The sequence below is a fragment of the Megascapheus bottae genome, chromosome 4 (genome assembly GCF_031878675.1).
Source record: "Megascapheus bottae isolate mThoBot1 chromosome 4, mThoBot2.hap1, whole genome shotgun sequence".
Taxonomy (NCBI): Eukaryota; Metazoa; Chordata; class Mammalia; order Rodentia; family Geomyidae; genus Megascapheus; species Megascapheus bottae.
The window spans coordinates 67968196-67987199 of record NC_143512.1 but is presented as its reverse complement, the minus strand read 5'-3'; the positions used below and the strand labels follow the sequence as shown (position 1 = coordinate 67987199).

Genomic DNA, 19004 nt, shown 5'->3' with positions numbered 1-19004 from the left:
GCGGAAGCTCAAGCCTCACTGGGTGAATGAATGCTGGGTTTAGAAATTTCACCAAAAAATTACACCTAAACATAGGAAAATCACCATGTTTGCCCTAATTACAATATTTAAGTCTCACTTACACTATTTCTAGGGTTCACAGTTGCAGAAGTAAGATTCAATTCTTTTCAAAGCAAATCATGTATAAAAACATCATAAAGATGCAAAGCCTTGTTACTGCCTTCAACATAACAAAGGCCTTAAAGGGTCCCACTATGTTTTGTTGCCCCATGAAACACCTGCCTTCCCCACGCCCAATTCTCAAGAGACTGTCCCAAGGTTATTCCTCGTGTTATACCAACTGAATGCCAGATATGGGTCATTCAACTATGATCATATATGTATATGATCATAAATATATATGATACGTATGTTCCATCAGTGAGTGGAACACCACTGCACAACCCCTACCCTTCTTCTTTAAAGGCTTAAACACCATCATACCCATGTGGCTTTCTTTCCACTCCACAGCCAGACAGAAATCGTTCCCTAAACTGAACAAGAGCAACAATTTATCTACCTCTTTATACCTAACAGATTCTACTTATACTTTTAATAATGCATATTTATGCACATAGATACAAAAATATATATATAAAGTATCAGAGTATTCTTATTTGTAATCATTTACTTATAATTTAATCTCTTCTAGTAATGCTGTTATTTGTTCTTTGTTTTGGTGTGCTTGAACCAGGACCTGGGTGCTATTCCTGAGCTTGTCTACTCAAGGCTAGCACTCTACTATTTGAGCCACAGCTCCACATTCAGCTTTTTGGTGGTAAGATCAGAGTCTCACAGACGTTTTTGCCCTGGCTGGATTTAAACCACACAATCATCACATCTCAGGCTCTGTGTAGCTAGGATTACAGGCACTAGACACCAGCACCCAGTGGTTTTTAAAATTCATTGAAACAGAATTGGTATTGCTCATCTTTGCTTCCTCATGAGGCCTACGTCAATGTCTTGCACAGAAAAGATGATCATTAAATCAAAGAACATACGATGAGTTCTCATCAGAATAAAATGAACAACGCCAAGGCAGCTATAGTCACTGTTATGAATATGTTATAAATAAGAAATGTCCCCCCAGGGCCGGGTATTTGGCCTAGTGGTAGAGTGCTTGCCTAGCATGCATGAAGACCTGGGTTCAATTCCTCAGTGCCATATACATAGAAAAAAGCTGGAAGTGGTGCTGAGGCTCAAGCTTTGAAAAAATCCAAAGACACTGCTCAGCCCCTGAGTTCAAGGCCCAGGACTGGCCAAAAAAAAAAAAAAAAAAAGAAAAAGAAATGTCCCCCCTTAAAGGCTCATCTGTCATGGCTTGGCCCCTAGTCAGAGGCGCTGTTAAAGATGAGGATGCTGAGGGCACTAACATCATTAATGGAGGGGTTGATAGCTATATGGACTATTAGGAAAGCCTACTCAGAGGCACCACTGGGGGTATGGCTTTGGAGGTAGATCCTATCCCTGGCCCATCTCTCTTACTCAGTGCTTTCTACAGTCACTATGAGGCAAGCAGCTTCCTTCCCATCATCCCCTTGCCATATTCCTCTTGTCCCAAGCTCAAATCGATGGCAACAGCTGGCCGTGGGCTGAAACCCCAGATACCATGAATCAAAATAAATGAATCCTCCTTTGTTTTCCTCAGGTGTTTTGGCACAGCAACAAAAAGATGACTACCACCATCATCAAGAACTAAGCCACTGAATCCATAAATATGTATTCCATTCTTCTGGCAGTCTGATTGGAGAGGGAAGTTAAACACAAACTCACAGTTAAGTGGCCTTCGTGGTGATCCGGGAAATGAATGAATAAGTACTCCGTGGCCACCAGCTGCATGATGGAGTCACCTAGAAATTCCATCCTCTGGTTGTGGCCTCTGAAATATCAATGTGGAGAAACGGATAAGCATTTATGGATGGAAGGGAAAACAATGATAGAACTTTTAAGATATCATGACTTGAAGAGGCAGTGTGTTCATTTTGCTTTAAAGCACAAAACTAAATTCCCTGAGGACACTCAACTAAAAAGAGCTCTGAGTTCATACAGGCTGAGCTTTAAAGAAGAGCAAAATGATCACTTACTACAGATTAGACAACAGCTAAAGAAAAGACTGGTAAATAGAACCTTGACAGAAGCTGAATGCAGTTGAAAAATAAAGTCTTGTAACAAGGGCCCAAGAATTTTTTTAGTTATATTTGCAACATACATACTCTGTTACTCAAAACTGAAATGCAGCTTAAAGATATCTTAAAAAAAAAACAAAAACCTACAAGAATCCTTAATCTTTACAGTTTAAACATAGTTAAGACTATCTAATTTGGGAGAAGGGAGTCAAAAATAGTATTTAAAAAACAACAATTTCTGCTTCATTTCTTTTGTTTTCTGCTACCCACCCTTCTGGTGCTGTTGAACAAATTCAGTCTTATGCATGCTTGGCAAATACACTACCACATGCTTAGCCTAAATTTTTCTTATTTTTGTAAGTACTTGTCTAGGTTATCCAATCATTCATGGAGAGCATAGGCTGGAGGACTGAAGCCAGCCAATGGCCAGTGTCAACGTTTATTGGAACACAGCCATGCTCCTTGGTTATGACTATGACTGTTTTATAGTTGAATGGCAAATCCTCCCCCACCCCCTCCTTGCCAGTCCTGGGGCTTGAACTCAGGGCCTTGGCACTGTCCTTGAGCTTTCTCAAAGCTAGTGCTCTCCCACTTGAACCACAGGGCCAGTTCTAGTTTTTCTGTGTATGTGGTTCCAAGGTATGAACCCCAGGGCTTCGTGCATGCTAGGCAAGCATTCCATCACTAGGCCATACTCCAGGCCCCCACTGAATGGCAAATTCAATCACTACAAAGAAACCATCATGTGCTTTTCAAAGCCTAAAATCTTAATATGCCTCCAGAAAGGTTTTACTTCCTTAAATTTCCCTTAAACAAGAAACAAGATATATGTTAATGGAATAAAAAAATAACTTGATTAGAGCCATCCCTGGCCCATGTCACTGCCTGCCTAGTCACCTGTCTCACATGTGACTTTCCTAGTAATAGGTTTGAAATCCCAATCCCTTTGAAGGGTGGACCCAAGGTTTGGGACCGTCTCCTCTAAATGCTCAGGCTGGAACAACAAAAGTACATGTGACTCACAGGGTCAGATGGTTAAATCCCACAGTTCTCAATGTGAATGCCCTTGCCAGAAGTCGAACATGAGTAAAAATGACACCAATTGCTTCTTCAAATTCTGTGAGTTTCTGGAGGACTGGAGAAGTTTCAATAAGTTGTCGATCAGTATTTGGCTCTTGTAGCTACAGGAACATAGAAAGAAAATAAAAATAATGTGTAGTGTGTGGTTACAAGAATAATTATCAATTCTAGGGCAGTGAAAAATTTCATCCCCCATGGGCAGACATTTCTGAAATGCCAATACAACATGGAAGCTTCTTTCTCATCTCTTAGAATGGCAAACAAACCTAATATTTAAAGAAGGCTCAAATAATATTTTCCAATCTTCTATCAAATTTCAAGGCCAAGTACTGTACACAGATAGTTCAAAATCCCTAGCATTAGACTAACTCTCCAAGGAAGTTTCAAGCTGGAAAGCAGCTGGTGGAGAATATACATATCTAGTAAAGCAGTGGTTCTCGAACTTTAGCATTCAGGAGAACACTGGCAGGGCTGTGAAAGGCGAGGGTAAGGCTTCATCCCTGGAGTCTGGAGTGAGGACTGACAATCTGCATTGCTGACAAGTTTCAGGGGAATGTGGGTGATGCTGGTCTGGGGACTGCCACCCACTACTTTAGAGCAACTTGACTACTCTATGTCCTCTAGCACCAAACTATTTTAGCAAAAAGCATCTGGGAGATGCACTGGGAGACAGTGCGGGAAGGGGTGACAGTGTTCAAAAAGAAATGCACTCTTCATCTGACTTACGTAACCATAACCCCTCTGTATATCACCTCTACAATAATAATAAATAAATTTCAAATATGTAGTTAACATAAAATATAGCTATTATAATTTTTTCTAAACTTGAATTTCGCTTACAAAGGAGGTTCCATTGGGTATGTGGCAGTCCATAATAATGAGCCTGTAACAATTAGCAAATAGCAACTGAAAGGTGCCAATAAAATGAACCTTTTTAACAATTTTGGGCAATTATTACTATTTTAATAATGCACATGCAAAGTATTATGATTTAATGTCATTTATTACTATAAAGTCTCATTTATTATTTATACATATTTGAGTATAAAGATATGTGTAGATGGGTATACATATGCATTCATTCCAAAGACAACTAAAAACAAAGTATGATGAGAATTTTTAGCTGATAAAAAGCATGTCACCATGTGTAGATCTTTTAAAATCCCTAAATCCTGAGCAAAAAGTAATCATACTGTACAGAATTTTTAGTCTGCAGTAAATTTTATGCAATCTGAGTTAAAACTGTCCAAGTTCCTAAAATGCAAGTTAGTTTACAACTTAGCAATGTTAATTGAGTATTTGTTCTCCTTTAAAAATAAGTCCAGACTGGCTTCCACATCGTTATCCCTGCAACACTATGTGTTACATAGCATGTTTTGGCAGTGGTGATAGGACTAGTAATTCTAATCTTTCTGCTTTGTGAGGGAAGGTCAGCCCCATACACCCCAAACCATATGAACACAAGGCATGGGTGCCCCTTGTTATTAATTCTATTGATTTCCAAGTTTTCCTACCTGATTTCCTAGTTTGAAAGGAAATACAGCTCTAAGTGAGAGAGGCAAAGAAAGGCAAAGGAAAGTAAAGGAAGATCTGGGGTTACAAAGCTCTCTGCAGACAGGAAGATCACACTTACCTGGAGTGGGTGGAGAGGATAATTGAGCCAGACTTCTCGCAGGTCCTAGAAAATGGAGTGTCACCTTTAGTGCTCAAGGGAGGCATTTAATACACTTGAAAGTACTAAATAAAATGTCATTATTGAAATACTGAACTATTTCAGATGCTGATTCCACTTACTGCAAATTCAATAGCGCTAGCAAACTAATTTTTTAAACTGTATTCTCCACTCAAACTGCCTGTAGCTACTCTAATTAGCCTTAAGCTAGGGAGAAAAAGAGCCTCCTTCTCCAGAAGTCACAGACATCTTTTAAAACTAAGTTACACATTTGCTTAACCTAATAGTCTGGGTTAAGTTGCTGTTCACTTCATCCCTGCTAGTTTACTGTTCTCCAGAAATGTGCATCCAATGTGCGTTCTGCAAGTAAAACTTACACCCAATAGCTTTCTCTTTTAGGTACTACTTCATTATTACTATGAAATGAAATGGGAAATATACTGTATCACGTTAGTAAACTGACATCTGAGATTATACATTACAGTAGGTCACACAAGTCAATGTATGCGATGTATACTTGGGATTTCCCAATCATGACTAAAAACAGCCAGATAGCATTGTTTTTCTTGTGTGAAATAATAGCTTTAGTTAAACCCAGAGGCCTTACGATGAAAAAGTCTATAAGAGTACAGTGGTTTCCCTTCAGGTTTGGATCCTGGGAGGCCTCTACATTTTTACTTTCTGGCCTTCATGTTAGGGTTCAGCAATAAATGAGAGTAACAATGTTACTTTAAAGGGAAACACATTTCAGTGAAGTTTTTAGCAGAGGTACACAAAGGAAAACTTCCTAATTGAACTTAGCTCTGAAGTTGACAGCTCACTCTGGACCATATAGCTTTCTCAGTCTGACTAGAGCACCAGGCTCAGTGATGAACAGGAGGTATAAGAAACTCCAGAAACATCTCATTCACTCTCCTGCCACCAAACATGCTTCCATACTGGCAGACCCTGAAAGAAGTTTGTCCAAGACTCTGTTGATTTTTTAACCTTTATTTTTAAAAATTTATTCTGTTATGTATTTTTTACTCTATTTTTACTTATTTAGTTTTTCTTTATTTTGTGATCTGATTTTTAACTTTTTTTCTTCCTTAAATTATTTTTGTTTTTTTCTTGTTTTTTTTTCCTTTTCCCTGGGCTTCTCTTCTATTTCATTCATTTATTATTACTTCTACCTTAATATTTTTTTCTTGCTAGCCCTTTATGACCTCAAAGAGGATTCAAACAAACAAGAATAAATTAAAGAAATCAATTCAAGATCTGAATGAAAAATTTAACAACAAAAGTAACAAAGTGAACATGAAGATAGAGATTCTAGGGAAAAAAAAGAGAAGGAAAAGGGAGAGAGAAGTAAAAAAGAAAAATGATAGAGAGAAAGAAAGACAGAAAGACAGACAGAAAGAAAGAAAGAAAGAAAGAAAGAAAGAAAGAAAGAAAGAAAGAAAGAGGGAAGGAGGAAGGCAAGAGGGAGGGAGGAAGGCAAGAGGGAAGGAGGGAGGGAGGGAGGGGGTAAACAATAAACACAATAACTCAGTGTAAAACATCACCAATAGACTAGATGAGGTGGAAGAAAGAATAACAGAGATTGGGCCGGGAATTTGGCCTATTGGTAGAGTTGCTTGCCTAGCATTCACAAAGACCTGAGTATGATTCCTCAGTACCATATACATAGAAAAGCCAGAAGTGATGATGTGGCTCAAGTGGTGGACCACAAACCTTGAGAAAACCCAAGGAGAATGCTCAAGCCCTGAATTCAAACTTCCAGACTGGAAAAAAAAAAAAAAAGGAAAAAAAAAAAAAAAGAACATCAGAGATTGAAAATAGACATAGAGAATTATTATATCAGGTAGCAATTTTTAAAAGAAAATAAAAAATTCATGTCAACATTCAAGAATTTATGGTATAAAAGAAGGGATCAGGATACAAAATCAAAGTAACCACTGAATGAAAGTGTAACAAAAAAAATTCCCAAATCTAGGAAAAGAAATGGATATCTTAGTGTAGGAAACATAGAACCTCAAATAGACATGACTATAATGGTACCTTTCCCTGACAAATTCTAAGTAAAAATGCCAAGAGTACAGAACACAGAGAGGATATAGAATGTCCAAAAGAGGAAATTTAAGTTACTTACAGAGGTAAAACTACAGTGAAAATCTTAAAGGCCAAAACTACATGGTATGATATGTTTCAAGTTCTAAAACAGTTTCTGCTAAACATTATGATTCTATTCAGCAAAGCTATCCTCAAAAGTCCGTGTGAGAAATAAAAACCATGAATGCTAAGCATAAACTAAAGCAATTCATGACTTCTACATCAGAACTGTACTTGAAGGAATATAGTATACACAAAGAAGAGGAAGAAATATATAGTAAGCATAGGAGAGAATATATCTCATTAGCAAAATAGAATGTAATAAAATATTAACTCAGTAAATCAACAAACTACTAAGAATAAGGCAGAAGTTAATACATATACATACTGCTCAATAATAACCCTAAATGGAAACAATCTTCACTCTCCAATTAAGATGCACATTGACTAAATGAATAAAAGACCAGATTACTGTTTGCTTTCTGCAATAAATTCACCTTACTAACAAAGAGACAAAGAGAAAGTGTGAAAAATGATAATCACACAAACAAAATCTGAAAGAAGTCACTATATTAATTTGTGACATAATAAACTTCAAGCCAAAATTAGAAAGAATAAAAGAAGGTAGCTACTGTGCATATTAAAATGGGGAGAGACCCACCTAGACACCAGGGGCTCATGCCTGTAATCTTAGCTATTCCAGAAGCAAAGGTTTCAAGGACAGTGGTTCAAAGACAGCCTGGGCAGGGAAAAAAAATTCTGAAACAGTACCTCTAATTAACCAGTAAAATTCTGGACTGGAGATGTAGCTCAAGTGATAGATGCTAGCTGAGGAGAAAAAAAAAAAGTTGAGGAGTGGCTATGATTTCAAGCAAATCAAAACTGAAAAGAAAAAAGTGAAACAGAAAATATACACACTGTACATTGGTACATCCAATTTCATGAAACAAGTACTACTGGACATAAAAAGAAAAATGGGTGTGGATACAATAGTGTGTAACTTCAACACCCCACTCATCAATAAACTACCCAGAAAAGAAACCAACAAAAAGCTTAAGATTTAAATTACTATAGATTAAATAAACTTAAAAAATATCTACAAGATAGCTCATCAAATAGCTCTAGCAGGATATAAAAACAAAATAAAAAAGTGGTATTTTGCTGAAAAAGAAATCAGGAAAAGAATTGCATTCCTAATAACTTTTTAAAATATCAAGATTTGGGCCGGGAGTTTGGCCTAGTGGTAGAATGCTTGCCTAGCACTCTAGGAATCGACCCAGGTTAGATTCCTTGGTACCACATACATAGAAAAAAATAAAACAAACAAACAAAAAACCCCAAAAAAACAGAAGTGGTGCTGAGGCTCAAATGGTAGAGCTCTAGCCTTGAGAAAGTCTCAGGACAATATTCAGGCCCTGAGCTCAAGCCCAGGACTGACATAAATAAATAAGGATTAAACTCAATGGAGAAGTAAAAGATTTCTACAATGCAAACTGTAAAACATTAAAGAAACAAACTGAAAACACTAGAAGATAGAAAAACTATACAGATTAGCAGAATTAATATTCTGAAAAGAGCCACATTGATCTCCAGAATCAAGCAATCTTCATCAAAATTCCAATGTCATTCTTCACAGAAACAAGAACAACTTTAAGGTTTACATACAAGCACAAAAGATCTCAAACAGTCATAGCAATCCTGAACAAAAAGACAATGCTAGAATGTAGTTACGAAGTATAGGTGAGGATGGAGGGAAATTGGAATCTCATACTAGTAGAAGATGGTGCAGCTACTACGAAAAGTAGTTTGACTGCTCTGCAAAATGATTATCCAGATTTCCACTGTGTGTGTGGGTGTGTATATATGTATACCTTGAATAATCTCACACATATGTTACCCATCATAGTAGTATATGCCTCTAAGCTCTAAGAACGATGAGTGTTGAGCATATCACTCTTTCTTACATCCTGTTCAAAGCTAAGAAAGGGCTCATATCATCAACTGCAGTCCACCACTGAAGCAGCATGCAAGACCTGCTTCAGATTTGCGATTTTTGAAAAAAAAAATCACATATTTTACCTTCTCTTGAGAGAGATGTTCTACAATAATATCGATGGAAAACTTCTTTTCAAATGGTTTTATTTTTTTTCCTAATTTATCCCACTTAAAATTGAGAGCATAGGTTGAGTTATCATAAGAAACACACATGCCTGTGAAAATGTGTGACTTTTCTATATACACATATTGACATCATTAAAAAAAAAAACTGACTTGTTTCTTAAATACATAAGCATGGACATAGATGAGCCTAATTCTACAGTTGCTTTACAATTTATTAGCCTTTATACCTCTAGCAATAAATCTGGAAAAAAAACTGTGCCATGGCTTCTAATTATGGTTATTGTGATCTGCAAAATAGTTGAGTGTTTTAAAAATTCACAGTAAGAAAGGAGTCAAAATGTACTACAGCTTTCTGAAAGACTGCATGCTCATTTCAAAATTGTCTTTATTTTCCCTATTTTCTGCCTTCAGCGTATTGAACAGATAATTGTTTGGAAACTATGGTATCATGAAATAGAAATAAAATGTGAAAATTTCCTTTACAAAGAAAATAATGCTAGAAGTATACTGCTTGACTTCAAGTTATACTATACTGCAAAGCCAATAGTAACTATATGGTACTAGAACCAAACTGAGAGCAGTAGAAAAAAATAGAAGACCCAGAAATAAAATCACACAGTGATAGCCACCTGATTTTCAACAAATCTGTCAAACTCATACATTAGAGAAAAACACAACTTGTTAAACCAATGGCACTGAGAAAACTTAATTATTCACATGTACAGACTGAAATTAGATCCCTATCTCTCACCTTTATTAAAATTCAGTTCATAATGGATAGACATTAATGTAAGACCTAAAACACTGAAACTCAGAGAAAACACTTCAAGATATAGTAATAAGAAGCAACTTTCTAATGAGGATTCCAAAACCTCAACAAACATAGCAAGAATTGACAAGTAGGCCTGCAACAAGTTACAAAGATTTGCACAGCAAAAGAAACACTTATCTGAATAAAAAGTCTATACAGAATAAGAGATTTTACTAGTAATTTATCCTACAGATTAAAATCCAAAATGTGAGGAAAAAGTAAAATAAATAAATAAATAAATAAACCCTAAACAACTAGCTAGGTGCTAGTGATGCAGACTTCTAATCCTAACTACTTAAGAAGCTAAGAGCCAAAGATGACAGTTCAAAGCCAGACCAAGGAAGGAAAGTCTGTGAGAGTCTTAACTCTAACTAACCACCAAAAAGCCAGATGTTGTGGCTCAAGGGACAGAGTGCTAGTTATGAATACAAAAACTCAAATCCTGGATCCAAGCCCCAGGGCACCAAAATAAACAAACATACAAATGAACACCAAAAAACTCCCAAATAATCCAATCAATAATCAATGAATGGGCAAATTAACTGAAATGAATTGAAGAGAATTTGTGGCCAAAGTGGCCAAGAAATATACAAAAATACTGTTCACCCTTCTTAGCCATCAGGAAAATACTAATTAAATATTGAAATTCTCCTCCCAGTTAAAATGGCTATCAGCCAGAAAACAAAACAAAAAAAGCTAAAAAGAATCTTAAATACAGCAGGTAAGAAAGCCATATATGGAAGTTCCTCAAAACACTAAAAATAGAGTAATACCATATGATACAGCTATTTCATTCCTAGGCAAACTGCTGAGAGTACTCTAAATTCACATACTGTATGTGTACTAAGGCACTATCACAATAGCCAAGTTACAGAATCAGCCTCAGGTGCCCATCAACAGACAAATAGAGAAATATAGTGGGAAATATTTTAACTAAGGGAATTTTATTTGACCACAAAGAATTAAATTTTGTCATTTGAGGAACAAGCATAACAGGAGATAAGTTAAATGAATTAGCCCATCTCAGACCAATATTACATGCTATCTCTCATATATGGAACGTAGACAAGAAAAAGTTGGAGACATGAAAGATTTTAGAAAACCTATGTGGGCAGAGCAAGGGGATGGGGGAGGGTAAAGAAGGGCAAAAAAGGTCAAAGGGAGTAACAAAGATACTAGATACATACATGAAAATGTCAATGGAATCCATCATTTTGTACAACTAATTTATGCCTAAAATTCAAAGGCGATGCCGCATGTAAGATTTTTATATTTAAACTGGGCATGTCTGTAATCTGGTAATGCAAGAACTCAGGAGATGAGGGCGAGAAGATATTGAGTCTAGGCTACCTAGTGAGTCTGAAGCCAGTGCGGGTATGTACATAGCAAATGACCCTGCTTCAAAAACAAAACATATCAGAAAGAATTTAACATTTCAGTATAATTTGGGCTTACCTTGGAGTAAAAGCTTGATATGGGGCAATAAGAAAGGATTCAATGGAAAGTGGGGAGGAGGGACAAAGGCTCACTTTTTGTTCCCTGGGTTTAATTCTGGCTCTTTATGGGCAAATTTCTTGGACTCTCTCTGTCTCCAATTCCTCATGTGCATGCCACAGATAATTGCAAACTGTTCTCAAATGCCTCAGTAAGCTAGCACTGTAAACATGAGGTGAAGTGGTAGGCCAAGGGAAATATGATTGTCAATAATAATGTATCTGCACAACAGAAGAGCTCACTCTTCCAATCAACCCGTCTCCACAAAGCTCAAGATGCAGCAGGACATTGTGGTTCATTTTTTCTTTGCTGTTTCATGTTATCCATCCCCAAATGCTGATTCCTCCCTGGATGTTCTTAGCCACTCTCATAGTGTAACATTCTAACTTCTCACAACCAGACTATTTCAACTACTGAAATAATCTAGTTGGAAAAGATTTAGATTGGAATCTCCATATCACCATTAATCCACTCAAAGATCTTATGTATGATTCCACCTTTAGTTTTCTCCTCTGAGGATGTTCAAAACTGATAAGGCCATTTATACATGCCATATATTTTTATTGAACATCTATTCTGTATTAGGTTGTTAAAATGAATAGGACACCATCTATGTCCTCAGAAAGGCTCAGTAGGCAAGCATGATGGCAAATTGATATAATTTAGTAACTTGCCTAAGTTCCATCGTGGTGAAACATCATGCAAAACTAGGCCAGAGCTGCTACTTTTTCAGACCGAAGGAAATGGAAACATGAAATAGTCTAGTTGTCAGATGTTAAGACTTCACACCAAGATGGGGACAGTGGACATGAAGAAGAAACCACACCAGCGCACTCAGAATCCTCTGCCTTGAAGACAAATCTTCAAGAAGACCTGAAGAATTCAGAAATTCAGCATGTGAAAATCAAAAGGAAAGCCTCAGGAACACACAAACAATATGCCTTGAAAGATGGGAAATTCCTAGCAAATAGCATAATGAAGAAGTGGAAGGAAAGGAGATTGAAATATCAAGAGAAAGGTCACAAAAACGACTAGATCCTATATTGTGTAGTATAAACTTTGGTAGACAGTAAGTAACTATCTTTTTTTTTTTAATGTCATAATAAGACATGCTTTGTTCCATATTACTTCAAAAATAGTTTTTTTACAATCTGTTTTTCCTGTCCTTCTCTCTTCCTTTTCACCCTTCTCTCCTTCCCTCCCTCTTTCCCTGTTACCCTCCCTTCTTTCTTCTTCTGGTAAAGCATTATTTGCTATGCAATGTTAACTCTGATAATAAAACCATTTGCTTTCCTTATATAATAGATATTAAGTAATTAAAAGAACATCTGAAATCTAGACAGAACTTAACCTTCTGATTAGCTAGGATTATAAATTTGGGGTTTTTTTGACTAGGCAGAGAGATTATTTTTAATTGTTGGGATAATGTATAGAAGGGTTACAGTTACATTCCTTAGATAGTAGGTGCATTACTTCTCACATATTGATACCCTCTCTCATATTTTTATCCCCATTTCCCTCACTCTACCCCCTCCTAATCATCTTGATTTCCACTTCCCTTCCCTATTTCAAATAAATAAACATATATACGATATACCAAGTAACTAAGTCAGATACAGTAACAATAAGAGATTAACCATAAGGACAAAAAAAAAGTAATAACATAGTACATTGAGAACAACCACAGATAAAGCTCTTGTTTCCATATCCTAAAATTCCTTTCATTTAGTTCTATATGACCTTAAGTACCTAGGTGTTGAGCTATTGTAATCCTCAAGGCAGAGAGATTTTTTTTAAAGAATTTATTAATGTTGATTTTTACATCATATTTTAAATGACAAGTTTAACAAACAAGTGTTCAAGGAGGGAATCTCTATTTACAATCACTGGGACTATTTAGAACTTAATCAAAATTAGGCTAAGGGTTTGTATGTCATGGACACATATTAATTTAAGAAATAAAACATTATGTCTATAGGGTCATAGGTTTTTATGTCTATATAGTTATGTTTATATTTCCATTACCATGTCCATAGCTTTGGTATGCAGTTATTGAGTCCTCGCTCTTACACTCTTTCGATTTAATAGCCACATATTAGGGATACCATGCACCTTCTGTTTCTTAGGTCTTGACTTGTCTCACTCAACATGACTCGCTCTAGGTTCATCCCCTGCGAATGCCATTATTTTATCTTGTCTGTTGGCTATAAAGAATTCCATTGTGTACATATACCACATTTTCTGTATCCATTCATCTGCAGTAGGGCATCTGCATTGTTTCCATCGCCTGGCTACTGTAAATAATGCAGAGATGAACATAGCTGAGCAGGTGTCCTTGTAATATCTTGGGTCATGATGTTTAGGATAGATGCCCAGAAGTGGTATGGCGCGATCATAGGGAAGGTCTATTTTCAGTTAAGAAACCTCCACACTGCTTTCCAGAGTGGCTGAACTAGTCTGCATTCCCACCAGCAGTGTAGTAGGGTTCCTTTTTCTCCACAACCCCGCCAGCAACTGTCATTGTCTGAGTTCAAAATCTTGGCCATTCTTGTTGGGGTAAGGTGGTATCTTAGGGTTGTTTTTTATTTGCATTTCCTTTATGACCATGGATGATGAACATTTTCTCATATGCTTTGCTGCCATTTTAATCTCTTCTTCTGATAAGTCTCTCTTTAGTTCCCTTGCCCATTTAGTGAATGGTTTATTGGGTTTTCGGGGGATTAGTTTCTTGAGTTCCCTGTAGATACTGGATATTAAGCATTTGTCAGATGTATTGTTGGTGAATATCTTTTCCAAGTTGGTTGGCTGTCTCTCTACTTTTGCAACTATGTTTTTATCTCTGCAGAAACTTTTTATTTTTAGGTAGTCCCATTTATCGAGTCTCTCTCCAATCTGTTGTGACCCTGGGATTCTGTTCAGGAATCATTTGCCTATGCCTACGAGTTCCAGTGTCTCTCCTGCTCTATCATGTGGCAGTTTCACGGTTTCCGGTCTGATGTTGAGGTCTTTGATCCACTTTGAGTTAATGCTTGTGCATGGTGAAAGGCTAGGGTCAATTTTTAGTTTTCTGCATGTGGCTGCCCAGTTTTTCCAGCACCAATAATTGAATAGACTGTGTTTGTTCCACTGTATATCTTTGGCTCCTTTGTCAAATACAAGTTGCCTATAGGTATGTGGCTCTATTTCTGGGTCTTCTATTCTGTTCTACTGATCTTATGGTCTGTTTTTGTGCCAATACCAAGCAGTTTTTGTTATTATGGCTCTATAGTAGAGTTTGAAGTCTGGTATTATAATACTACCAGCATTGCTCTTTTTGCCTAGAATTGTTTTGGCTATTCTAGGTCTTTTCTTGTTCCATATGAATCTTTGGATTATATCTTCTATTTCCATAAAGAATGTCTTTGGGATTTTGATGGGGATTGCACTGAATTTGTATATCAATTTTGGCAGTATAGCCATTTTCACTATGTTGGTTCTCCCTAGCCATGAGCCTGGGATGTCTTTCCACTTCCTAGTGTCCTCTTTAATTTCTTTCGTTAGGCTTTTATAGTTTTCATTGAATAATTCCTTTACATCTTTGGTTAAGTATATTCCTAAGTATTTTATTCTCCTGGGGGCTATTGCGAATGGGATCATTTTCTTGATTTGGCCTTCTGTTTGTGTATTGTTGGTGTACAAGAAGGCTACTGACTTCTGAAGGTTAATTTTGTATCCTGCCACTTTGCTAAAGTGGTTTATTAATTCTAGAAGTTTGGGGTAAGTAACTATCTTAAGCAAAAAAGACCCATGAATTGTAAGATATATCACATACTCTGCAGATGGGTTGCAGTAGTGGGAAATAGTCTGTTAGGCGAGAAATGAGGGAACAAAGATTGAACACAGTGAGTGGCTCATGCCTACAACCTTGGCTACTGAGGAGACTAAGATTAAAAACTAAGATTCAAAGCCAGCCGATGCAGAAAAGCCCATGTGACTCATATTCAACTAGCCAGCAAAAAGTAGGAAGTGGGGCTCTGGGCCAGTAGTGAGCAACAATGCTAAGTGAGGGTGTAAGGACCCTAGTGCATACACATTCTCTCTCTCTCTCTCTCTCTCTCTCTCTCTCTCTCTCTCTCTCTCTCTCTCTCTCTCTCTCTCTCTCTCACACACACACAAACACACACACACACACAATGAACATGGTAGGAGAGTGAAGCAATTTAAGAGCTAACGGTTGGCAGTGATGGGGAAAGGGAAAACAAATCTTAGTGACAGGAAAGATTCTAAGGTTTCTGGTTGTGTTAGGACTAAAGGTTGCAGATTCCATGCTAAACATGAGAATTTGTGGACACCCAGAAGAGGTTGCCCTGATGGGATATGAAAGAGGCTCTTTCTAACTTCTAGAGCTCCAGCAATGCTGGGAACAGATTGTATAATGAGAAAATAGATGAAAGAAAAAAAAAAAACCCTCTTCTCCTTTCCAAGAAGGCTACTGGGGAAATCAAAATAAACAATGGCATGAATATAGTAAGTAACTCTGAGACCAAAAGTGCCAAATGTCTGAGGGAGGCAAACATCAGTTGAGGTGGAAAGACAGTCCTGACATGAACAGGGCCAGGAAGACAGACATAGATCAAGCTAGCAGCAAAGTTAAGAGGACATGAGATTTTCCCCTTCCCTAACAGCAGGTAAGGTGCCAAGAAGACTCACTGCCAATATTGTCCTTTCACCTATACTGTCATGTCTTATCTCTGAACAATGGTCACAGGGGGCACTCAACTGCTAAACTCTCCGTAGTCACATGCGCTGCCAAACCCCAAACCTGCCCACTTCCTCTCCCTCTCTTAATTAATCTTATTTATTTATTTATTTTTGTTCTATACAAGGTCTCACTATGTTTCGTAGGCTGGCCCTGAACTCACGATTTTCCTGTTTCAAGTTTTTGAGTGCTGGGATGATACCCAGTCTTAATGTTCCTCTAATCAAGAATCTCAGATTAATGAGATTCCTTTCTTCTCTTGCATACAGATGCCAGCCTGGCCTCTGTTGGCCTAAAATATTGCCCTTGACTTCTTCAGCAGATAATACTTTACAATACTCACTCAAAGAAAGTACAGTGGTTTGCTAATGATCTCACACCCTACACCAAGCAGATGCAAACCAGTCTGGAGATTTCAAACAAGTCGAATCTGTGAACTTGAAAATTCTGTAAAAGAAGCCCTGAGTCATAGAGCACTCTACAGTTTCCTAAGACACACTAAAAACAAACTGTGAATCTCAGCTGTCCCATTTGTAAGAGAATGTTCAAGCTCTGCTCTTCCATTTAGTCATTTACTCATTGCACTCTCTTAACAAATATTTGCTGCATATTGCACATGCCAGCGATGCATTAAATACTGGAAATATAAGATAAGCTTGCTAAGTAGACAAGTGGGAAAGAAGCAGTGTGAAGACAGAAAAGAATCAACACAAATGGATGCAATTAAGAACATGAAGTATAAAGAAAGCTACATGAACAGGAGCAGAGGGATAGATGTAGGTGAAAGAACTGGGCAGAAGAGGAGTGGGAGGAAGACACAGTGGTAGACAAAAGGAAAGAAACAGTGAAGAGGTTATTGCAATTGCCAACAAACAATAAAGGCCAGAAGAACAATTACTATAATAGGATTTGAAGGCTAAAAATGCATGGGATCTTGTTTGTACCTTTGTTTTTATGAGTAAGACATCCTCAGATGTCTTTTGAAAAACATGTAACAAAATCTGATTTTTGGATATGAGCATCATCCAGGTCATATTTTTTAAACTATTGATTTTTTTCCCCAACCCAAAGTAATGCAGTAATAATATCTGACAGACACTTAAGCTAAAGGCTTCACAAAAGGCTTCCTGTGTTCTTTATTACTCCACAAGGGCTATTTCATTCAATTATGATGACATTTCAATTTGGAATACAGAGTTGCCTCCCGCTTTATGTGTTAAATTGACTTGTTTTAGAACAACAACAAAAAAGGCAACTAGTATGCTCTATTGCATGCAAGATTAAAAAGGTATCTCTGGTAATATTAATAGCTTAATACTTTAGTAACAACAGAAACTATTTTAGGATCTTTCTGGATTTTTGTTTTGTTTTGTTTGTTTTCCCCTTTTAAAAACTATAATTTGCCTGGGGGGGGGGGTGGAAAAAAATGTTCCTCCATGCTCTATTCTTCACAAACTCCCTGTGAAGTGACTTTGGAAACAAATATTCATTTATCTAGTCCACATAATTTACATAAAAACAAATCATCAACAGGAGAGCCAAAAGGCTATCATTTCAAGTAAGCCTGCATGGAGGAGGTACCCCATGATTATAAAGTATAAAATCATAATTAGCTAGAGAAATTCCTAAATGAAGCTAAGTTCAACTACATCTGTATTTCTACTTCATTTCATCTGGTGACCAAGGGAGAGGATGGCTCGGGTGAAATAAACACTCCCCACGAAAACACCCCCTGCCTTCCCCACCTGCACGGCTAGAAAAGGCTGCTTTGACTGCACCTGACATCTACCACCATGACAGATTGGGGCACTTAGTTTCTCCCACAAGTCACTTCAAAACACAAAAAGCAGTGGAAATAAAATCTTCCATAATGATGTCTAACTGAGGAAAACAAAACAGCTCGGGATAAATACCGGATCATTAAAGAGTAAGCGTCCAAATAACTGCTTGGCTTCCTCCAGGCTTCCCTCCAAGTAAACAGCTCCTACATAAAAGGAAGACAATGTCGAAAAGAAGGCTGCATTAATATTCACAGCAAATTACATATCGCTATAAAAAGCAAAAAGGCATGGCAGAAACCAGTCACAGAAAGAAAGGAAAAAAAAAAAACAACCTATGCATTTAGGAGTGATTTTTTTTTTAAAGATAACAGCTTCCCTCCTTAAGCAATGCTTCGTATTATCAATTAGACTGAAATAAAAAAATCCAATTCACTACAACCCAACTCTAATATTGTGAGTATAAGAGGCAATATATGAATGACCATGAAGCAGATGGGTATAGATTCTATTATGGAGATGGTGTACAAGGAGTGGCTGTGTTAGATAAAATATATCGTGATATCTAAAGAAAAGCACCATAGACAAAATCAGTGTCCAGGCCAATGGGCACTCCTGCAAATCAACTCTAGGACAGAGCCTGAGACCAGTGGCTCACTCCTGCGATCATTTCTACACAGGAGGCTGAGATCTGAGAGCTGCAATTCAAATCAAAGCCTGTCCAAATAGAAAAATCTGTGAGATTCTTCAAAAAAAAACAACCCCAAAACAAACAAAAAAAACAAGCCATGGAGGTGTGGCTCAAATGGTAGAGCATCAATCTTGAGTGAAAAAGCTTAGAAAGAGCACCAGGCCCTGAGTTCAAGCCCCAGTCCTGACACACACACATGTGTACACATACATATCAAAAAAAAATCAGGAAAATCTTTACTTTTAATTTGAAATAATTAAGTGTGGTGCACATATTACACATTATTCGTAAACAGTAAAACACTAGAGTAACATATTTTAATGCAGTATTAAGTAACCTGGAATAGGACAGTCATTCTTGAAA

The 19004-nt window shown here is 37.2% G+C and overlaps 1 protein-coding gene across 2 annotated transcripts in view; it reads right to left on the bottom strand.

The window, feature by feature from the left end:
• Positions 1-19004, bottom strand: part of Drosha (drosha ribonuclease III) — a 124826-nt gene that overhangs the window by 16869 nt on the left and 88953 nt on the right. For both annotated transcript variants that reach the window (XM_090332096.1, XM_090332097.1), the window contains exons 24-27: positions 18086-18156; positions 4879-4923; positions 3189-3346; positions 1813-1918 (exon numbers count right to left, since the gene is read on the bottom strand). In XM_090332096.1, the coding sequence (XP_090188222.1) occupies positions 1813-1918; positions 3189-3346; positions 4879-4923; positions 18086-18156 (380 nt within the window). The remainder of the gene's footprint in view (positions 1-1812; positions 1919-3188; positions 3347-4878; positions 4924-18085; positions 18157-19004) is intronic.